The 22,830-nt window shown below is 35.5% G+C and overlaps 1 protein-coding gene across 13 annotated transcripts in view; it reads left to right on the top strand.

Annotated features, from left to right (window-relative positions):
• Positions 1–22,830, top strand: part of HERC4 (HECT and RLD domain containing E3 ubiquitin protein ligase 4) — a 135,181-nt gene that overhangs the window by 62,596 nt on the left and 49,755 nt on the right. For all 13 annotated transcript variants that reach the window (XM_058696483.1, XM_058696480.1, XM_058696479.1 and 10 more), the window contains 6 exons: positions 12,809–12,885; positions 13,179–13,303; positions 14,985–15,044; positions 15,180–15,291; positions 15,808–15,997; positions 17,503–17,675. In XM_058696483.1, coding sequence (XP_058552466.1) covers positions 12,809–12,885; positions 13,179–13,303; positions 14,985–15,044; positions 15,180–15,291; positions 15,808–15,997; positions 17,503–17,675 — 737 coding nt within the window. The remainder of the gene's footprint in view (positions 1–12,808; positions 12,886–13,178; positions 13,304–14,984; positions 15,045–15,179; positions 15,292–15,807; positions 15,998–17,502; positions 17,676–22,830) is intronic.

Below are 22,830 nucleotides of genomic sequence, written 5' to 3'. Positions count from 1 at the left end.
TAAAGGTTGATATTTGAAAAGGTCCATAACTTTGTATGAATGGCCTTGAAGATTCTTTTTTATTTATTTATTTTTTAGTAACTAAAAGGTAAAGTAACTATCAGTTACACTTTCATTTAGCAAAGGTCAGGATATCATACTATTTTTTCTTGTTTTTGTTTGATTTTGTATTTAGTATATGGCTTCATTTTCTTCCAGTTACTCTTAGGTTTAGGACGTGCATTTATTTTAGTAATACTGTTCTTGTGTCCTTAGTGGCATGTTAGTTTTATTATATCAGTTTCTTACCCAAAAGGCACTGTTAATAACATAATAAAGAGATTATATAATTTAAAGCAGCATGGATATTGTAAGGAAATCATGTATTTGTAAAGTTTAGTCACTTATGGATGCATTTTGTTATCTTTGAAACTGTGTACCTTGAGATTATTTGCGTTCAAATGGGAAAGGAAATGGAATTTTAAAATTACTTGTTTTGCTGCAACTTCATTTCATCAAAACATCGTTGATTGACCGTAGACAAAAGGTACAAAGAGCTCAGGTGTCCCATCAACAGATGAATGGATGAAAAAAATGTGGTATATGTATATAATTGAATATTAGCCATGAAAAGGAATGGAATTTTGATACATGCTACAACATGGAAGAGTCTTGCAAATATTATGCTCACTCAAAAGAGCCAGACACAGAAGGACAATATATCAAGTGACTCCTCTTAAATGAGGTACCTACAACAACAGTCAAAGGTATAGAGACAGAAAGTAGAATTCTGGTTACCAGGGACTGGGGGGAGGGGAGAACAAGGAGTTGTTTAATGAGTGCAGTGTTCCTGTTTGGGTTGATAAAAACTTTATGGAAATGAATAATGGTGATAGTTACACTTTTTGAATGTATTTAATGCCACTGAATTGTACATTTTAAACAGTTAAAATGGTAAATTTGATGTACATTTTATCACAAATTATATGTATGTATTGTATATAATATATATAATGGTTGATAATTATTTTGTAATGTACTAAAGTTGTGTAGGATAAAAACTAGTTAAATGTGAATTTAATTTTCTCAGCCCCTCCAGAGGTGAAGCCCATGGCCCCCACCTAAATCACATTGTTAGCATAAACTATCTAATGGGACCTTAAGATCACAGGTAAACAACAACATTGTTAACAGAATATTCCAGACTTGGAACTTGGTATAGGCCAGGGAAGATCTTTCTTTAGAATGTATATAGTTTGGACAACTACATTAGTTTCCTAGGACTGCTGTAACAAAATATCACAAACTGGATATCTTGAACAAAAATTTATTGACTCAGTTCTGGAGGCTAGAAGTCCAAGATAAACATGTTGTCAGGGTTAATTTCTTCTGAGTGCTGTAAAGGAGACTGTGTTCCATGTGTCTCTCCTGACTTCTGGTGGTTTGCTGCAATCTTTGGCATTTCTTGGCTAGTAGTAGATACCTGCCTTCATCTTCACATGGCGTTCTCTCTCCATGTGGATCTGTGTCCAAATTTTCCCCTTTTATAAGGACATCAGTCATTTTGTAGTAGGGGCTCACCATACATAGAATGACCTTGACTTAGCTTGTTATATCTGCAGTGCTCCTGTTTCTGAACAAGTCACATCCTGAGGTGCATCGGTTTAGGACTTCAACATGTGAATTTTGAGGAGACAAATTCAACCCATGACAATATCCCAAACCTGAGAAGTTTTAATCTTTTATTTCACTGGCTTTATTATAGGCTTTGGTTCCATAACTGCAGCCAGCCTTTGTTCCTTAAAATGAGTTGTCATACCTAAAATCCAGTTCTCAAATATGTTCTTCAGATAAGTACTTGGTTGCATAGTTGATTTGTTCAATCAATTATGAAAGAGGTACAAACTATAAGAAGGGGAACAGATTCTTACTGAACCTATATAAATAACTGTATTACTGTTTATTTTATTTTTGAGAGAGAGAGAGCATGATCAGGGGAGGGACATAGACAGAGGGAGACACAGATTCCGAAGCAGGCTCCAGACTCTGAGCTGTCAGCAAAGAGCTGGACGCAGGGCTCGACTCATAAACTGTGAGATCATGACCTGAGCCAAAGTCAGATGCTTAACCGACTGAGCTACCCAGACGCCCTATTACTATTAAAACAAAGGAGAACTAGTAAGAGTTTGAATTCTCATTGAATTCTGGGGGTCAGTGTGTGTGTGTGTGTGTGTGTGTGTGTGTGTGTGTGTGTGTATAAATACATATATATATGTATGTATTATATGTATTATATATGTATTTATATAATATGTATATAATAAAAATATATAAAATTTAATAAATACATATATATGTATTTATATATTTATGCATTATATATGTATTTATATAATAAATATGTATTTATATGTATTTATATTTATATGTATAAATACATATGTATAAATATGTATTTATATGTATATATATTTATATAATATATGTGTGTGTGTATATATATATATATATATATATATATATATATATATATATATATATCTTATTTTGAGAGAAAGAGAGAGTGCACTAGTGGGGAGGGGCAGAGAGAGAATGGGGGAGAGAGAATCCCAAACATGCTCCGTGCTGTTAGCATGGAGTCTGATGCAGGACTTGAACTCATGAACATTTAACCACCTGAGCCCAGGCACCCCAAGAATCAGATAATAATTTTTTTAATTGACATATATTAATTTCAGGTATAAAACATAACAATTTAGTATTGTATACATTGCAAAATGTAATTAAAATCTCACCATAGCTACAAAATTATTTTTCTTATGATCAGAACTTGTAAGATTTACTCTCTTAACAACTTTCAAATATGTAATAGATTATTATTAATTATAGTCACCATGCTGTACATTATATCTCCATGACTTATTTATTTTATATCTGGAAATTTGTATCTTTTGATGCACTTCACCCATTTTGTCCACCCTCCCACCCCCCTTACTTCTGGCAGCCACCAATCTGTTCCCTATATATATGAGCTTTTTTGTTTTTTTAAGACTCCACATAGAAGTAAGTGAGATCATAGGGTGTTTGCCTTTCTCTGACTTATTTCACTTAGCCTAATACCCTCAAGGTTCATCCTTGTTGTAACAAATGTCAAGATTTCCTTCTTTTTTATGACTGAATAATATTCCATTGTGTGTGTGGGGTGGGGGGGGAGAGAAAGGAAGAAAGGAAGAAAGAAAGAAAGAAAGAAAGAAAGAAAGAAAGAAAGAAAGAAAGAAAGAAAAAGAAAAAGACATTTTCTTCATCTATCAGTGGGCAGTTAGGTTGCTTCCATGTCTTGGCTATTATAAATAATAATGCAGTGAATACGGGGGCATATGTATCTTCTCAAGTTCGTTTTTTCATTTCTTTGGATAAATACACAGAATTGGAATTGCTGGATTGTCACAGACTATGAGTCTGGAGTTCTCTCTTGTCCAGCAAGAGAGCAGATGCAGAATTGGATATGAGAGAGGCTAATGTCCAGGAGGAGACCAGAACCCCAAGCAGGGGTTTTGTCTCTTTTATTGAGCGCTCAAGATCTTACACACGTGATGAACATGAAGAAAACAATCAGATGGTAATTGTTAACATGTGTGTGTAAGAAGCAAAGGATCTGGGGTGCAAGTGGGGTTTGTGATCAAAGCACAATAGTATATTAGTGCCAGATGGAAATTAATTTCCTGAGGTGATATAACAAGTTACTCGTGACCCCATTATAATATCTCGCTGGCTAACTTTGGGTGTTTTGCCCCATGGTGGCGGCTTTCCGCCCAAAGCTTTTTTCTGACCCATTTATGTCAGAAGGAAGTCTTGAACCTATTTCCCCACACTGGATCGTATGGTAGTTCTATTTTTAACTTTTTGAGTTGTTTGTTTAAGTAGGCTCTGCACCCACTGTAGGACTTGAACTCATGACTTTGGGATCAAGAGTCGAGGCTGACTGAGCCAGCCAGGCACCCCTCTATTTTCTACTTTTTCGAGAGACCTTCATAAAGTTATTTTTATAGTGGTTGCACTAATTTACATTCCAACCAACAGTGCCCAAAGGTTCCCTTTACTCCACATTCTCACCAGTGCTTGTTATTTCTTATGTTTTTGATAGTAGCCAGTCTAACAGGTATGAGGTGATATCTCAGTGTGGTTTTGATTTGCTTTTGTCTGATGATTGTGATTCAAGCACCTTTTTGTTTACTTTTTGGTCATCTGTCTTCCTTGGAGAAATAATCTGTTCATATCCTCTGCTTATTTTTTAATCAGATTATTTGTCTTTTAGCTATTGATTATGAGTTCTTTATTCATTTTGGATATTAACCCCTTATCAAATATGTGATTTGCAAATATTTTCTTTCCATAGGTTGCCTTTTCATTTTGTTGATGGTTTCCTTTGCTGTGCAGAAGCTTTTGGTTTGATGTAGTCTCACTTGTTTATTTTTGCTTTTATTGTCTTTGCTTTTGGTGTCAAACCCAAAAAATCATCTCTAAGACTGATGTCAAGGGGCCTACTGCCTATGTTTTCTTCCAGGAGTTTTATGATTTCAGGTCTTCTCTTCAAGTCTTTAATCCATTTTGAGTTAGTATTTGTGTATGGTGTAAGATAGTTGTCCAGTTTCATTCTTTTGCATGTGGCTGTCCAGTTTTTCCAACACCATTTATTGAAGGATTGTCCTTTCCCCATTGTATATTCTTGGCTCCTTTATCATAAATGAATTGACCATATATGTGTGGATTTATTTCTGGCTTCTCTATACTATTCCATTGATCTATGTATCTGTTTCTATGCTAATACCATACTGTTTTGATTATGATAGCTTTGTAAAAATAGTTCAACCCTGCCTAGCTCTTGGTTGTCTCTCAAACCTTTGTGATTGTCCAAGCAGTCTTTAATTTTTAATCGCTCCCAGTAATTGAGGGTGTGTGAAGGCCAGTGGGTGTTCCAAATGGGAGGATCTCAGTCAGCACTTAGATTCAAGCTGATTGGAAAACAGACAGGTAGCAGACTTTTAAAGTATGCAAATACGTATATTCCTTGGGGATCACAAGTGTAAGTCCCACTAGCCACTAGATCCTAGAGGGATGCCCTGGGCAGCAACCATGAAAATCAGGGCACCAGACAGTGGTACAAGCTCCTTCCCAGGAAAGAACAGTGACTTGAAGTAATGCAGAGGTACAGGGCAAAGATGGCATCCACTAGCCTCAGTCCCCAGAGATCAGTCACCTCAGTAGGTCACTAGATGTATGCTAAACCAGAAGCCTACCCCTAAGGTTGAAGCTCCAGGACATGCAAATAAGCCTTCTTCACAGAAAGACAGATATATTTCAGTCTGCTATTTGTGCTGTGCACTGGTGGTGGTGGTAGTGGGGGGGTTGCCAGCCCAGAACTGTCTCTTGATTGTTACAGCCCATGGGACCTCGTCTCCCAGGAATGCAAGTCCCGCTATCAACCAGAACCAGACAATCAAGGGTCATCCACTAGGCGGCAGCCACAAAAATCAGAGCAACTGATGTGTATATAGCTCCCCTCTGGGAGATACTGGTGCTCTGGAGTGTGGCAGAGGGAGAGCACAGAGGTAAGGCCTTCCCTCTGAGGTCTCTGGAGAGTATCCTTACAAGTAGAATCTTGAGACTTATGCTTAATTAGAAGCCTGCCTCTCAGACTACAGCTACAAAGATAAGCTAATAGGACTCTTGCAGAAAGATTGGAAGTCTCCATCTGTTGCCTCTTGCTATGCCCTAGGGGTGGTAGCTGATTAAGAACTCTTTCTGTGTTGATTACAGTCCTGTGAGACCCATGAGCCAGGTGACGGAGAGGTGTTCCCTGGGCTGCAGCCACAAAAACTGAGATACCACATGAGGATGCAAGCTCCTTTCTGGGAGATACTGGCAAGCTGAAGTGAGGCAGAAGGAAATACCATTTTTAATGTTTCATTTCAGCTCAACAAAGCACAATTTACAAAATTCTTGTGAATTAGATAACTTTAGGAAGACAAATAGTTCCCTTATATATCAAAAAAACCCCAGAAAACATTAAAACAAAATTAAACATTATTCTAAACAAATAACCACAATAAATTTTTCATCAGTTCATTCTTTCATCAGTTCCTCCTTCCAGAGGTGTTCTTGTTCTGTTGGATTTTGGATTTGCAGTTTCATAAAACTGCTTATAGACTTTTAAAAAAAGGAGTAATTCTAATACAGTCCGCTGGTATGTTGTGAAGTTAACTGTCTCCTCAGAAGCCTGTATCTAAATGTCTATTCTTTGAAATATAAGTGCTTTCATCTAGCTGGTACAGTTCTTTTTGCATGTATCTGAGATGTCCTTTTTTTGAAAACACAAACTCTGGCCGTGTCAGAGTTTTTTATAGGAGAAACTTCAGGCAAGCATCGGAGTAAAACAAAAACTATCAATAGATGACTGAAGCTTAAAATGTGTGTTGCTAATTTATTGCTGATAGTTGTCAAAAGGAAAGATCTGATGAGGGTTCATTATAAGAATAAGATAGCTGACAGGGATATTTGGTTGTTTCTGTGACATGCAAAACACATTATTCCAAGAAGTTTTTTAAATAAAATGTTTCTAAAGGTGACAATTAAGCTTGTTCTCAAAGAAGTCAGTGACTCCTTTAACATCTGATTCATAAATGTGGAAGACTATAATTTCTTACAGAAGGAAAATGTTGAGGGGCGTCTGGGTGGGTGCTTCAGTCAGTTAAGTGTCCAACTTGATTTAGACTAAGGTCATTATCTCTCCCTTTTCTCTCTGCCCCTCTGCCAATAGTGCACATGTGCCCTCAAGCACTCTCTCTTTCAAAAAAAAATGTTGAGATATAACATGATAATCCTAAGACCTATTTACCAGGAATAACAAAGAATGTCAAGTGAAGAGATTCAGTAAGTCAGGAATCAAGATTAGACATCAGTATATTTTGTAAAATTTGTGCATAAGTGAAATACATCCCATTTGCAAACAAGATGATACTAGATATGAATTAAAGCAGTAAGAATATAGCATGAAACACTTAAAATAACAGTTAAATAATAACTGAAATTAGGATTTACCACCTGAACTTTGATAAATACAGGAAAGCTGGAACAATTGCAAAAGAGTTTTGAATAGTGTTTTACTTCATATTTAAACATCTGTGGGGTTTTTTTTTTTGTTTTTAATGTTTATTTTTGAGAGAGAGAGAGACAGAGTGTGAGCAGGGGAGCGGCAGAGGGAGAGAAAGACACAGAATCTGAAGTGGGCTCTAGGCTCTGAGCTGTCAACACAGAGCCCAACTCATGGCTTGAATTCCTGGACCACGAGGTCATGACCTGAGCCGAAGTTGGATGCTTAACCGACTGAACCACCCAGATGCCCTTCATATATAAACATATTTCCATGTAAACATATGGAAAGCAAAGATACTGACAAATCTCCAGGGACTTCTTATAAGACAAACAACTTTTGAAATATTTATATTTAATTACATCTTACCATATAAATTTAACTTAGGGAAGATTGGGTGTCTTTTCTAATTTCTTAAATAGTAACACTTTAAAGAAACCTAATTATTTCTAGCATCTCTTCTTATATAAAAGAACAAACTTTTGTGATTCTCCAAGGCCTCTCTGGGAATTCTCAAAGTTATTTTCACTAATATGTAAAAGTTATCTTGCAAGTTTTAGTTTTCTATGTTTAGGATGTGATTTTGTAATTATGTTAGTTTGCAAGAGCTGCCATAAAAAATACTACAGACTGGATGGCTTAGACAACAAATTTATTTTCTCAACAGTTTTGGAGGCTAGAAGTCCATGATCAAGGTATCATGTCAGCACTTTGGGTTTCTTCTGAGGCCTCTCCCCTTGGCTAGCAAAGTCTGCCTTTTTGCTGTGTCCTTAATGGCCTTTTCTCTGTGTGTGTGCATCACTGATGTCTCTTCTTTTTATTTTGAGGACTTCAGATATATTGGATTAGGGTCCTTCCCTAACAGCCTCATTTTACCTTGATCATTTCTTCAAAGACCCTTTCTCTGAATACAGCTATATCTGAGTTACTGGGGGTTAGGACTTCAACATATGAACTTTGAGGGAAATAATTGAACCCATAACAGAAGGCAAAAATCAAAGAAATTGTGAGAGGACTTGAACACTTTATTAAGATATAATTATTGATATTAGAAACAATACTTGGTTACTCAAAGTGACAAAGTATTTCAGAGTAAATTGTGGGGGGGGTAATGAAATTGGAAATGTTTATTAGCTCTTTCAAAACTGAGGAACATTTTTTTCCCCCTTAAATAATGAAAGACAATAAAAGCAACATAAAGTATTGAAAACTATTCTTTTTTTTTCCAGTATATGAAATTTATTGTTAAATTGGTTTCCATACAACACCCAGTGCTTGCAAACTATTCTAATAAGACAAAGAATTTTTGCTGTCTAGCAGATTCACAAAAAGTAAAGAATAACATTTTATATTATAGGTGAAGGAAGACAATCAGTAAACCATGGGAGCACACACTTTAAAATTGAGTGCAATTTGCTAAGACATTAACACATTTTATAGCTTCTTTCAGAGTAAGCAAGGCAAATAAAATTCACTTGTCACATTGTCTTTGGTTATGCTCTTTCATATTCTGGAACAAACTGACTTGCTTCAGAATAGGTCGTGTTGTCTTAAGAGGGTCCATGAAATCAAAATGACTTTCATATTAATACTAAGATGTTATCTTTGCTAAGATGTAGTGCATTCTTATTGCTCATTTTTAAATGAATCAGTATTTTAAATATTTCTTAATTTTAAACTCTACTCCACTAAAAATTTCTGCTTTTAACCCCTTAAGTACTGAGAAGTTGTTTAGGGTCCTGAGTGTCCTAAAAGTATAAAGGAGTTCAGAGAATATCAAAAACTACTCCTTTTCCTTGTAAGTCAAAAGCATGTGCATAGCTGTATCTCTGTCAGTACTGCTCCTAAATAGAAGTACAGTTTATAGAACTGTAAGTAGCTCAGTGATACCTTTTAGGTGGAGATATTCCTGAAGGGTGCTCTAATCAGGACTTAGTAAGGGTAGGGGGAGACAGGGAGCCCTATTTCAAAGTCTTCTCAGTTTTCTCTGACAATGTAAAAAGTCTTTTGTAAACAGTAAGGAGAATATGAACTAGCCCTCCTAGATATGATAACATGTGCTATGTAAAACTGTAACAGATCAGATTATTGGTATATACAGGCATTCCATTATTACTTAATGGAAAGTCCGGGGGCGGGGGGAGTGGCAGAAATTCCCATATAGGTATTGTATATAGGTTTTATTTCAACTTCAAACTCTGGTTGCTTGGTATTGGTGCTTGGAGGTACATACTGAGAAGGACTTTGAGAACACTTTTGGGATAGAGAATAGTGTCAGTATTGCTTAGAGTTGTGGTGTAGGTGGAAGAGGCAGTGCCTTTTCACAACTTTAAAACAAGGCATCACTAATCTATGAAGAGGGAAAAATTACTCAACACATGAAAATTGGAGAGAAAAAGTCAGTTTAGATCCTAAGAGTATCCACTAAAATAAGTCATAAAAGGATTCAAGAATTAAATGTTTAAAAGTTCTTAAGAAAATAATTCTCTGATTTGAACATGGGAAAGCTTTGGGACTCCTGGCTGCCTCAGTTGGAAGAACATGTGACTCTTGATATCGGTGTTGTAAGTTCAAATCCCAGGTTGGGTGTAGAGATTACTTAAAAAGACAAAACACATGAACATGGGGAAGGCTTTCTCAGCATATGGCAGTGAAAGTCTTCATAAAGGATGAGATTTAAATACATTTGATTAAATGGAAAAAGAAATCTTCTGTGAGTCAAAATTAAATAAGAAAAATGGCTGTAGCAAATACACCCTAAGATTAATTAACCTGAATATCCAAAGTGTTTATACATATTGGTGAAGAAAACAGTAAGGTACCTAATAAATAAATAAGGCAAACATTAATAAGAATAAATAGGGGCACCTGGGTGGCTCATTTGGCTAAGCATCCGACTGTTGATTTCAACTCAAGTCTTGATCTCACATTTTGTGAGATTGAGCCCCACTTGGGGCTCTGCACTGACAGCATGGAGCATGCTTGGGATTCTTTTTTTTCCTGCCTGCCCCTCCCCCGCTTGCATGTATGCACGTTTTCTCTCTCTCTCTCTCTCTCTCTCTCTCTCTCTCTCTCTCAAAAATAAAGATTAACAAACAAAAAAAGATGCTTAATAAAGGGAATTAATAAAAATTCCCAAAGAGGAAATTTGTGTTACTAAAAACCCATGCAAAAATTATTACCCTCTTTAGTATTGAAGAAATGCATATTCAAAAAGCAAGAGAAGAGTAAGTAAATGGAAAAGATCAAGAGTTGGTATTTTCCTATTTCAGTGTAACAAACTATGTATAGATGGGAGGAAGCTAATGGGCCAGCTACAAGATGAGGAAGTAGTGTTAGCATATCATTATTTTTCAACCCACAGTGAATAGTCTTAGCACTGAGCGTCAGTAATTCCTAACATTGCAAAAAGGAATCCAACCATACATTATGTGCTTCCTGATGGATGAATGATTCCCAGTATCACCTTCTAGTAGTTTTGTTTGTTGAAACAAACAAACTTATTTAATTAAAGCCTGTCTAGATCTAACTACCAATTTACAGGAAGTACAAAAGACCAAGAAAAATGTGAAGAGAAACTTTGGGGGTACCATCAGCAAAATTCAGTCTGCAAGAAGCTGTATAACACAAATGACTAGGTTTTATAAATTTTTTGGAGTAGTAATTAAAAGGAAATTAAGAAAAATAATTTTTGGCATCTTCCTCATACCCCCCAGAAACCCATTCATGTACTATACTTCTTGATTATTTATAGAGAGCAAAATCACATTTTGGGGATAAATGAATAACATCTTGCTAAATCTTTTGAGAAAGCGAAGGATTTCATGTAGATTTATTAAAATGATATAGAGAAAAGATTTTATGTTGAATCACTGATTTATTTAATATTTTAGATTTACCCTTTTAATCTATTTTTAAAAGTTGTTTTGACCTTAGAACATTCTTGGTACTTGTGGAAAATTTAGTCATATTGATGTTCTGAACTCTGAACTTCTTACTATTAGTATGTTCTAAGCTAGATAAATATTACTTTATATATTCATGTTAACAAATATCTAGCGAGTTCTTTTGCAAATAAAACATTATGCTTGGTAGTAGGGAATAAGGAAATTAAGATGTGGTTCCTTCCTTAAGCATTTTTAATTCTGTAGCAGCCACGGTCAAAATAATACAAAATGAAGAATTAGTCATCTAAGGGGTGGTGGGGGTCAGCAGGATGACAGAAATGTATTATATTTGGAAATAATTAGCCTTAAGTTAACAGTACTGAGCTTTGGTGTTTTGGTATGTAATACCCTAAGTACTATCCCAGCAATACTTTTTTCCCCCCAGTAGTACTTTTGATAATACTCTTTCCATTTTGAGAAGCAGAAGAGAAGAAAGGAAGGAACTTTGAATGTCTTTTTTTTTTTTTTTTTTTTTTTTTTTAAGTTTATTTTTGAGAGAGATTGAGAGAGAGAAGATGTGCCAGCAAGCAGGGCAGGGACAGAGAGATTGGCAGACAGAGGATCTGAAGCAGGCTCCACACTGACAGCAGAGAGCCCAGTATGGGCCTCACACTCAGGAACTGTGAGATCATGACCTGAGCTGAAGGCAGACGCTTAACCGACTGAGCCACCCAGGCGCCCCTGAATATCTTTTTTTTTTTTTTTTTTTTAAATAGGCTTCACACCCAATGTGGGGTTTGAATTCACAACCTTGAGATTAAGAGTCATGTGCTCTACTGACTGAGTCAGTGAGGCACCTTCCCCCACCCCCCACCCCTTTTAATCTCTTTTTGAAAAAGAACTTTATTGTCTTCGCTTCTAAATTTGCTTATTAATTTTTAATTTTTTTTGACTGGATTTGGGTTTATTGACAAACAGTTGCCAATGAAGAGCTGTGTCAGCTTACTTTTATACAGCTATATTGAGAGAAAATAATTTTGCATTATCAAGTGTTTGTTCAAGAAGCTTTTTTAAAAAAATATAATCGATTGTCAAATTAGCTAACATACATGTGTGTATACAGTGTACTCTTGGCTTTTGGGAATAGATTCCAGTGATTCATTGCTTGTGTACAACACCCAGTGCCCATCCCAACAAGTGCCCTCCTTAATGCCCATCACCCATTTTCCCTGTCCCCCTGACACCCTACCCCCACCAGCCCTCAGTTTGTTCTGGTCTGCCTCCCTGTCTGTAACAAGTTGGGTTTTTTTGCTTTTTGTTTGTTTCTTCCCCCTTCCCTTCCCCTATGGTCTTCTGTTAAGTTTCTCAAATTCCACGTATGAAGAAGTTTTAATATTTACTTGTTTGTTGACATTCTTTTAAAAAATGAATATTCTTAATTTTAATTTCTTCTGAGCTGTCTTTTATACCTTTCATTCAGTTTTTACACTATCTTCAGTTTAAACTAAAGTATATTGGGATAAAAAAGATACAGACTAGATAACACCACTTTTTTGTGCAGAAGAAAAACTTACCAACTTCTGAGGTGCTGCTTATGCTTGTGGAATTGTTCGATGGTCCATCTCATTTCCGTAGTAATTACTAAGAATATTTCAAGTCATTTTATATCATTGAATGCTGAATGGTAGGTCTAATTAAATTAGATGATTAAGAGAAAATCCAATAGCATAGTTGATGCTCTGAAAAATGTCATGTAAATCTTGAATTTCTTTGCATTTTATTTTTATTACAGATTCTGAAGAATATTTCTGTGTGAAAAGAATTTTCTCAGGTGGAGATCAAAGCTTTTCACATTACTCTAATCCTCAGGTAACAGTAGTCATATAAATAATTATGAAGCTAATTATGAAGCTAAATTACTAATTAATTAGTAATTATTAATGTTCTTTGTATGTTACAAAGTAATTGCCTTAAATTTTTTTGCCCTCAAGTCTATAAAACTTTTCTGATCCAGTTGGTAAGTATTGTTTCAGGTGCTCAGTAGAGATATACTCTGTTAAAAACAACAACAACAACAAAAAACAAATGCATAGTGGAAACGTGTCTTGGTTTAAGTTATATATTTGTTTCCTCTGACTAATCTACTTATTTTTTAAATTTAGAACTGTGGGCCACCAGATGACTTTAGATGTCCAGATCCTTCAAAGCAGATCTGGACTGTGAACGAAGCTCTAATTCAAAAATGGCTGAGCTACCCCTCCGGAAGATTTCCTGTGGAGATAGCCAAGTAAGAAAAACATTTTACCGACACAAAACAAACACAAACATGACCTCTTACCTCCATGGTAGTGCATCCTGTATTTAGAAGTTTTTATTTAAGTATTTCACAAATGGTTTATGTACATAAGTTTAAATGTCTAGAATTTCTATAATAATGGATATTTTAAGAGATGTCATTTATATATAAGTTGTAATTCTTTCATGTATGTAATGTTAAATGATAACTTAAAGTACTAAACTTACCCACTTTAGGATTGGGTTTAAAATAATGTTACTTCTAGCATCCTAGGATAACTGTCTTTTAACTTTTGTATTCCATAAAAGATTTGAGTATTACTTCTTTCTTGAATATTTTGCTTATAGATGAACTTGTTTTAGTACTTACAGTTTTTTTGTTTTTTTGCAGGTGGTATTGGGTTTGGGGATATGGGGCTATATCTGATAATCTTTTTTGAATTCTAGATTGTTTTCCCAAATTAAAATTTTTCTTAAAAGCCCAAAGAGTGAAGTTCAGAAATATAGCATCCCAGATTAGATTTAATACCATGTGTAATTAAGAAAATTAAATGTGTATGTTTATGTAAAAAAAATTTTTTTTAAAGAACTTCAGTTTTTTATTTTTTTTTTTTAAATTTTTTTTTTCAACGTTTTTTATTTATTTTTGGGACAGAGAGAGACAGAGCATGAACGGGGGAGGGGCAGAGAGAGAGGGAGACACAGAATCGGAAACAGGCTCCAGGCTCCGAGCCATCGGCCCAGAGCCTGACGCGGGGCTCGAACTGACAGACCGCGAGATCGTGACCTGGCTGAAGTCGGACGCTTAACCGACTGCGCCACCCAGGCGCCCCAAGAACTTCAGTTTTTTAGACTATGGTCATAACCACCCTGACTGTGCCTGATCTTAATTTGATTTCAGAAGCTAAGTAAGGTTGGGCCTGGTTAGTACTTGGATAGGAGACCTCCTGCGAATACCCGGGTACAGTAGGCCTAAAACAAACAAACAAGCAAACAAGCAGAAAAACAAAATAAGACCATCAGATTTGTTTGAAGAATCAGAGGATGAGATTAGGGTAAACAGTAAACCTTTATCAAGTATTACTTAATTAATCTTTAGTAATTTATAAAACTCTAACTTCTTTTAATTGAGTATTGGTTAGAGGTGTACTCTGTGGCATTAAATATTAGATTAAATATTGTTATTAATAAAAAAGCAGGGGTGGGGTACACCTGGGTGGTTCAGTCATTTAAGCATCCGACTTCAGCTCAGGTCATGATCTCATGGCTCGGGAGTTCAAGCCCCATCAGGCTCTGTGCTGACAGCTCAGAGCCTGGAACCCACTTCCAATTCTGTGTCTCCTTCTCTCTCTGCCCCTCTTGCTCGCACTCTGTCTCTCTCAGAAAAAAAGAAAAAAGTGGGGTGCCTGGGTGGCTCAGTCAGTTAAGCATCCTACTTTTGATCTTGGCTCAGGTCATGATCTCAACAGTTGGTGAGTTTGAACCGTGCATTGGCCTCTGTGTTGACAGCCTCGTGGAGCATTCTTGGAATTCTCTCTCTTTCTCTGTCCCTCCCCCAGTCATGCTCACTCTCTTTCTCTCTCAAAATAAATAAAAATAAACATTTTTTTTAAAAAAGGAAAACATGTACATTTCTCATTTTGTGATTTGTGGATTTTTAACTTTCTTTCTAGTGAAATAGATGGAACATTTTCTTCCTCTGGTTGTCTAAATGGAAGTTTTCTGGCTGTTAGGTAAGTAGTAGTTCTTTGGTTGTGGAATTTTTCAAATTTATTGTATTAAGTAACATATTAAAGAAGTGAAATAACTTTACAGTTTTATTATTTTCCTTCTTTCTCTCTCTTTTATTTTTGTTTTTTCTTTTATAGCAATGATGATCACTATAGAACAGGCACCAAATTTTCAGGAGTTGATATGAATGCTGCTAGGCTTTTATTCCACAAACTTATACAACCTGATCATCCTCAAATATCTCAGCAGGTTTGTTCTTAAAGTATTTTATATTTGTGTTATGTAGCCTGTTGAACTTTATAATCCATGTTACTTTGTATATAGCCTAATTAACTTTACAGTTTCAAATGCTTCATTATGAAGTGTTGTCTGTGATTTTATTATATAAACTAATATAAGAATTAATAGGGTTTTATTTTAAAACCTTTCTAATTTATCAAGTAAATTTATCAAAGTAAATTGAAAAATTTACAATTTTATCAAGTATTTGTAAAGCTTTCCAGATGTTTGAGTGGACCTTTAATTACTTAACATTACGCTGTTGGTTAAGTCTTTAGACTTGCACACAAGATTTTTAAAATTTTCTTAGCAGTGCTCTTAGGCATTAATTTTCATTGTGCTTCAAAGTACATTCAGTGATTAATTGTAAGCTACATTTTTGTAAAATACCATTTCATGTTTGCTGTATTGTAAGATTTTTCTTCTTCTTTTTGGAAAGTACATTTATTTTAAATAAAGGAGGTTTTACTTTTTGTCAAAATATAGGTGGCAGCTAGTTTGGAAAAGAATCTTATCCCTAAGCTGACTAGCTCCTTACCTGATGTTGAAGCATTGAGGTTTTATCTTACTCTACCAGAATGCCCCCTGATGAGTGATTCCAACAATTTCACAACAATAGCAATTCCCTTTGGTACAGCTCTTGTGAACCTAGAAAAGGCACCACTGAAAGTACTTGGTAAGAATTTTAGTATTTTTTCCTTTTGTAATTTTTTCGCTTTAAATGAAAATGCTCATAAGTTTTTAATTTTTTTGCTGTCTGAAATTTTGCTGTCCTGCTTATTTGACACTTAGTGAAAAATAAACCTATTTTTCCTTTTATTGCTTTTTTTAGTCCCCTGAAAAACTAGTCCACTAGTTTTTAGAGGCAAAGCATGTTAAATATTAAAATTTTAATCAAACACAGCAAAGACAGTATCAGGAAAGATAAAAACTGTTTTCCATATTCCCCTCTCTCATCCCCTCAGTCTTAACTATTAAAGAAGTAAAGGAGGAGGAACAATTAAAACTGAACAAACATGGGTTAGTAAATCCTCTTTGAACTCTGTTAACTCTTCGCCTTACATTTCTCTTACTTGGTAATTTCCCCATGTTTGATTTTATTTCTCTGCATGTAGATGAGATTCTACTGCTCATCTGATCTTATTTTTCTGTCTCTAGACTCTAGTTTTTTGGCCTAAACTTTTCTCACCTTAACTTTTCATATTGTATAGATTTCGTCTCTGTTCCTGACCATTAAAGTTTGCTTGCTACATTTAACCCGATACTCTCCTTCCTGATAGTATTTGTCGGTTTGTGAAGCTGAGATATATAGAACTAATAAAATCAATACAAGAGGTTTTAGGCTGAGAGTGAGCAGAGAAAGTAGCAAGCAAGGAGTAGAATCCTGAATTCCGAGAGAATTCATGAATAAGAGTGAAGCAGGGACTCACAAGAGTATTGCTTCCATGTTGTCAAAAGTGTTTGTATTCTTTCTGTCTGCTTTATAGGATTATGGTATTTGTAGTTAATAACTGCAAATAGTGAATGTGGTGAAGGACAGACATGTTATACTTTACATTGTTCTCAGTATCTGATTTTCAGGAGTACCTTGCATTTTAAAGGTGGTGCTTCACAGTATTTCAACTTTGTTAAGTTAAAAAATAAAACTTGGAAAGATCCCAAAGTATTGGGATTTTAGAATGTTTAAAAATCAAAATTCTAACAAAGCACTTTTTAAAAAAAAAAGTTTAGTGGGTTTTTTTTTTTTTTTAAGTTTATGTATTTATTTTTTTAGTAATCTCTATACCCAGTATAGGGCTGGAACTCATGATCCTGAAAGAGTCGCATGCTTTTCTGACTGAGCCAGCCAGCACCCCCCAACCCCACCCAAAGTACTATTTAATAACTGATTTTAATATTAGGTATCGTAATGAGTTTTTAATATCTAGGAAGCCAAGAAATAAATTCAGTAACCATTCTTACTTTATTTTTGCTTTTGAGAGCTTTTTAGAACAGTATTCTTTAACTTAAGAGTAGGATGGTATCTCCAAATCCTAGAATAAAATACTGTTATATGAATCTTCCTGAGATTTTCAAAGGGCTAAGAGCCACTGCTTTTAGAAGAAAAGTCCCATATGATTCCTTTGAAAACTGTGATTTTTTTTAAAAATTCACTTTATTTTTGTGTTCACCCTTTAACAGAAAACTGGTGGTCAGTACTTGAGCCTCCACTGTTCCTCAAGATTGTAGAACTTTTTAAGGAAGTTGTGGTACATCTTTTGAAACTCTACAAGATCGGCATTCCCCCTTCTGAAAGAAGAATTTTCAACAGTTTTCTTCATACTGCATTAAAGGTTTTAGAAATATTGCATAGGGTATGTTCAGCAGTTCCTTTTTTTCCCTCTTTTCTCATTGCTACTGACAGATCGATATTTATTTTAACATTAATATTACAAATTTAGGTTAGCCTAAGAGATGTATATTACAGAAATTTAGAAAAGTTACCTAAATGTTTCTTTAATACATACTTTGGAGCTTTGGTCTTACTTGACTTTGTTAGGCATTTGTAGATAGCTTTTTCTGTAGTTGGGCAGAACAATAGCATACTAATGAATTAGAATTCTTCTTACCTTTTCTTGTGAAGAACATAATTTGTTAGTTTAAATATGATTTTTGTTACTTATAGGTGGTTATCATATGAGACTGCATCCTAGTTATGATTATGAACATTTAAACTCAAGTTTTTTGCTATTAGATACTAATGGCTTCAATCAAAGTATTTCCTTTTGAAATAAATGACTAACTTGAAATTGGAACCACCTATAATTCATTAATTTGCTTATTGTTCTTTCCTGCCCTTCTTCCCAATGTAAGAAATAGTACCCTTTACACTTGTAGCAGTTCAAAGTTATATGAAGAAGTAGAGTCTCAGCTGTTTCATTAAAGATGGATTTGAGACATCCCTGACAGCTGGTAGGTATATCTTTGTTACACCATTTGGTATTCTTGAGGAGCTGTTTTGGGAGACATGACCTAAGGGGAGAAGCATATTTCTTATCTCTAAAATGACTGAAAAACCCTTAAGAACTTTAATCTTTAGTTTCTTCTTCTTCTGTAGCATTTTCAAACTCTTCTTGCCTAGCACTAAGGTAAATGTTAAGGGATAAAAGAGATAGTCCTTCTGTTCTCTGTAAGAAAGAACTTGTGTAGACCATTTGCTTTTCTTCCTTATTCTTTTAGTGAAGTTCTGGGTATTTCGTCAGCTAAACTTCTTGAACTTACTCTTTTCTTTTGTATTTAGTATGTTCATTCAAGATTCCTAGTAAAGTAGTCATGTCTTTTATTATAGTTGAAGAGATAATTGTCATTTCTTTCCATGGGAAAGTCATTCTTACATTTGCCTTTCTCAGAAGAAGGCTTTCTTCTAACATTTTAGGGTTAATTGGATTCTGCAGTAAACTGCTATTAAAGAAGATCCTTTGTCTTCATGGGATAAATATACTTTTTCTGTATGTCTTTTGTCTAGGATTTAAGAGATTAATTAGATTTTTCTTTTTCCTATTACTTCAGTGAACCATCCTTTGTCCATCAGCTGGACCCTATTCCCAAATAGTTATTCACTGTCTCCAGTCTTTATCTGCTTATCTTTATTGCCTCTTTAAAAAATAATTTTTTTTCCTTAGCTGTGTCTGTTACCACAAGTTAAAGGGAGGGTGGAAGAAGGAGAGGAAATATAACTTTTTTTTTTTCCCAATGTTTTTTATTTATTTTTGGGACAGAGAGAGACAGAGCATGAACGGGGGAGGGGCAGAGAGAGAGGGAGACACAGAATCGGAAACAGGCTCCAGGCTCCGAGCCATCGGCCCAGAGCCCGACGTGGGGCTCGAACTCACGGACCGCGAGATCGTGACCTGGCTGAAGTCGGACGCTTAACTGACTGCGCCACCCAGGCGCCCCGAAAACTTTTTGTTTTTTTGTAAATAAAGACAGAACTTAAGCAAGTAACTTAAGTTCTTTTTAAAAAAAAAAAAAAAATTTTTTTTTTTTTTTACGTTTATTTTTGAGAGACAGAAACAAAGCACAAGCAGGGGAGGGGCAGAGAGAGAGGGAAATACAGAATCTAAAGCAGGCTCCAGACTCTGAGCTGTCAGCACAGAGCCCGAAGTGGGGCTCGAACCCACTAACCCCAGGATCATGACCTGACCTGAAGTTGGATGCTTAACCAACTGAACCACCCAGGAGGCCCCACAAGTAACTTAAGTTCTTTGCCTAGATCAGAGGCCTCAACTTGTACTGAGGAGGAACACTATAGGGCTCCATCTCCAAAGGCCTTTTTGAATTAAAATTTTTTTAATGTTTATTTATTTTTGAGAGAGAGAAACAGGGGAGGGCCATGAGAGAGAGGGAGACACAGAATCCAAAACAGGCTTGAGACTCTGAGCTGTCGGCACAGAGTTGGCACGGGGCTCAAACCCACAAACCATGAGATGATGACCTGAGCCGAAGTTGGATGCTTAACCAACTGAGCCACCTAGGTGGCTCCAGAGACCTTTTTGATGGAACCATGCTAGATACTAGGATCTTACATTCTTGCCAGCTAAAAGGGAAGGGAAAATAATTTTAACAGTGGCTAGAATTAGAACCTCCCTTGTATGTTAATTCATGTGAACACTTTACTATATTCTTCATTTAATTTTTTAAACTCTGTATAGTTTATGTTTTGCCCCTTAACCTAAATGTCAAAGATCATAAACCAGTAAGTAGCAGAGTTGAAATACAAATCTAAATCTACTTCCAAAGTCTCTGCTTTCTTTTCTTTTTTCTTTTCTTTTTTCTTTTCTTTTTTTTCTTTTCTTTTCTTTTCTTTTCTTTTCTTTTCTTTTCTTTTCTTTTCTTTTCTCTTCTCTTCTCTTCCTTCTCTCTTCTCTCTTCTGTCTTCTCTTCTTTTTCTTTTTATTTCTTTCTTTCCCTCCCTATTTCTTTCTGTTTTTCTTTCCCTGCTGTTTCTAATGTACTACTCTATCAGCAGGTATAGTAATATATTTGGAAGGGGTTTGTTTTTATTTAAAAATTTTTTTTTATGTTTTATTTTTTATATTTGAGAGACAGAGAGCGAGCACAAGCAGGGGAGGGGCAGAGAGATGGAGACAGAATCTGAAGCAGGCTCCAGGCTCTGAGCCATCAGCACAGAGTCTGACGCAGGGCTCGAACTCATGAGCAGTGAGATCATGACCTGAGCCAAAGTCAGATGCCCAACTGACTGAGCCACCCAGGCGCCCCTTGCTTTTATTTTATGCCCCTAGATCTAGAGGTTCATACTTCTATAATTGCAGATAGCATTGTGTTATGAAGAGACCATTTTTGCTGCTTCCTATCAGTGTGATTTTGAACAGGTCTTTTGTCTTCATCATAATGCAAATGGAGAATTATCTATAAAATAAGGATTAAAATACTGGCCTGTAGTTTCCCAGGATGAATATACTGTTCAAATTATACAATATATAATGAATTCTGCATTCATAAGGCAATGATTTTGTTATCACTATCAAATTTTGGATGGGAAACAGCTACTTCCAATTTGACTTAATTGGGTTATGTGGAAACTGGGTTGTTTGAAGTTATTTACAGACTCAAAACCAGGGTGGTAATGGTATTAATGTCTTAAGCATCTCTTAGTGGGCATCCTTAGGGCAGTCACTTATCCTTCTTTTACTCCTTACTTTGGAGAAAACTTTCCTTGGTCTTAATCTGCCATAAATAGATCCTTGTGGATATTAACTGTCAGGGATGATTCATTTTCATCTTTACTGAAACCCAAGTTACTTATAAGAAACTTGTTTTTTCAAAGACACCTTCTGTGTGACAACTGTATATTTCTCTGCTCTCTGTTCCACGGTTGCGAATTAGAAGTTTCCTCAAATGGTTGCCTTCTTGACCTACAGTGGACCAGGATTAGGAAGAGAACTGGACTATGTGTTTACTAATCATTTCAGGATATATGGATGACTTGTTCCTCCCTTATGTCATGTCCTTTGAAAAACTTTTAAGTTAAAAATCATTCCCAGTATTCCAAATGGTATTATAAGAAAGATGGCTTTGGTACCTGCTGTCAGAAGTGCATATATTCCCAGATAAATGAGTTTATTGGCAAGTAATTTGGTTATTTGGTAGTTTTTGGGTTTTGACACAGTACATGTAGAGCTACTGATATGCCTAAAGCGGAGACCGACTTGTTCTCTCTAGCCTAATTGCTACATATCATGCTCATCTTCTGATCAGTGATTTTCAAACTTTTTTTAATAAGGAACCCTTAAATCAGATAAGGTACACGTATATACTTAACATATACCACCTCTGGACTGAGACTTATAAACCAGAATACTAAACTGTAATGAAAATGTGAAATAAAAATGTTATGATCAAACATATCTAGATTTTATTTTGTATATTTAAGGCAATAATACTGAATGTATAGGTTTTGAACTTCTACCATGTGATTTTTTTCTTTTGTATTCATTTCGCGAATATTTACCGAGTGCCTACTGTGTGCTTATCATTGTATTAGACATTAGGGATGCAATGATAAGGAAAAGATGTGATTTCTGCCCTTGTTTAGATTTTAAATGTAGAACAGTTATATACATACCAGTAAATAAACATTTGTGATATAGCATGGTAAGTGTTAGATTAAGGAAAATTAAGGGTGCTATGAGAACACATAAGAGGGCTTGTAATACTGAAGAATTAAGGAAGGTTTCCTGGAGAAAATAATGTCCATCTTATCTACCATACAAATGTGTGTGTGTGTGTGTGTGTGTGTGTGTGTGTGTGTGTATTTTTTTCTTTTAACGTTTACTTACTTTGAGAGAGAAAGAAAGAGCGCAAGCAAGGAAGGGACAGACAAAATCCCAAGCAGACTCCATGCTGTTAGTGTGGAGCCCAGCATGGGGCTTGATCTCCTGAATTATGAGCTCATGACTTGAGCTGAAATCAAGAGTTGGACTCTTAACCGACTGAGCCACCCAGGTGCCCCTGTATCTTTATATGTATTTTTTAAACTGTTGATTTTATATGTAAGTCATTAATATATATGCAGGTCTTTTGGATCAGTCTTCCTTGTTCAGTGTCTACTTTCCCTGTTTTTAAAAACAGTATTAACTGATTTTCTCTTTAGTTGTTAAATCATTGTGACTAATTAACTATCCACCATAATTTCCTCCTAAGTATAAATTTGACTGAAATTTGTTTCTAAACCAAACCTGGTTTTTGAATTGTTAATTTTTATTCTAACATAGCACTTCTTTTCACAAACATGTATTGCAGGATATACAAACTGCAAACATTGGTTGCTGTTGGTGAAGGAAACTGCAGTTTACCTTTTAAAATACTTGGTTTGAGCCCCACGTCGGGCTCTGTGCTGACAGCTTAGAGCCTGGAGCCTGCTTCGGATTCTGTGTTTCCTTCTCTCTTTGCCCCTCCCCTGCTTGTACTCTGTCTCTTTCCCTCTCTCAAAAATAAACATTAAAAAAC

This window comes from Neofelis nebulosa, chromosome 13 (genome assembly GCF_028018385.1).
Source record: "Neofelis nebulosa isolate mNeoNeb1 chromosome 13, mNeoNeb1.pri, whole genome shotgun sequence".
NCBI classification, from domain to species: domain Eukaryota; kingdom Metazoa; phylum Chordata; class Mammalia; order Carnivora; family Felidae; genus Neofelis; species Neofelis nebulosa.
The sequence above is the reverse complement of the archived record's forward strand: the minus strand, read 5'-3'. Positions and strand labels throughout refer to the sequence as shown.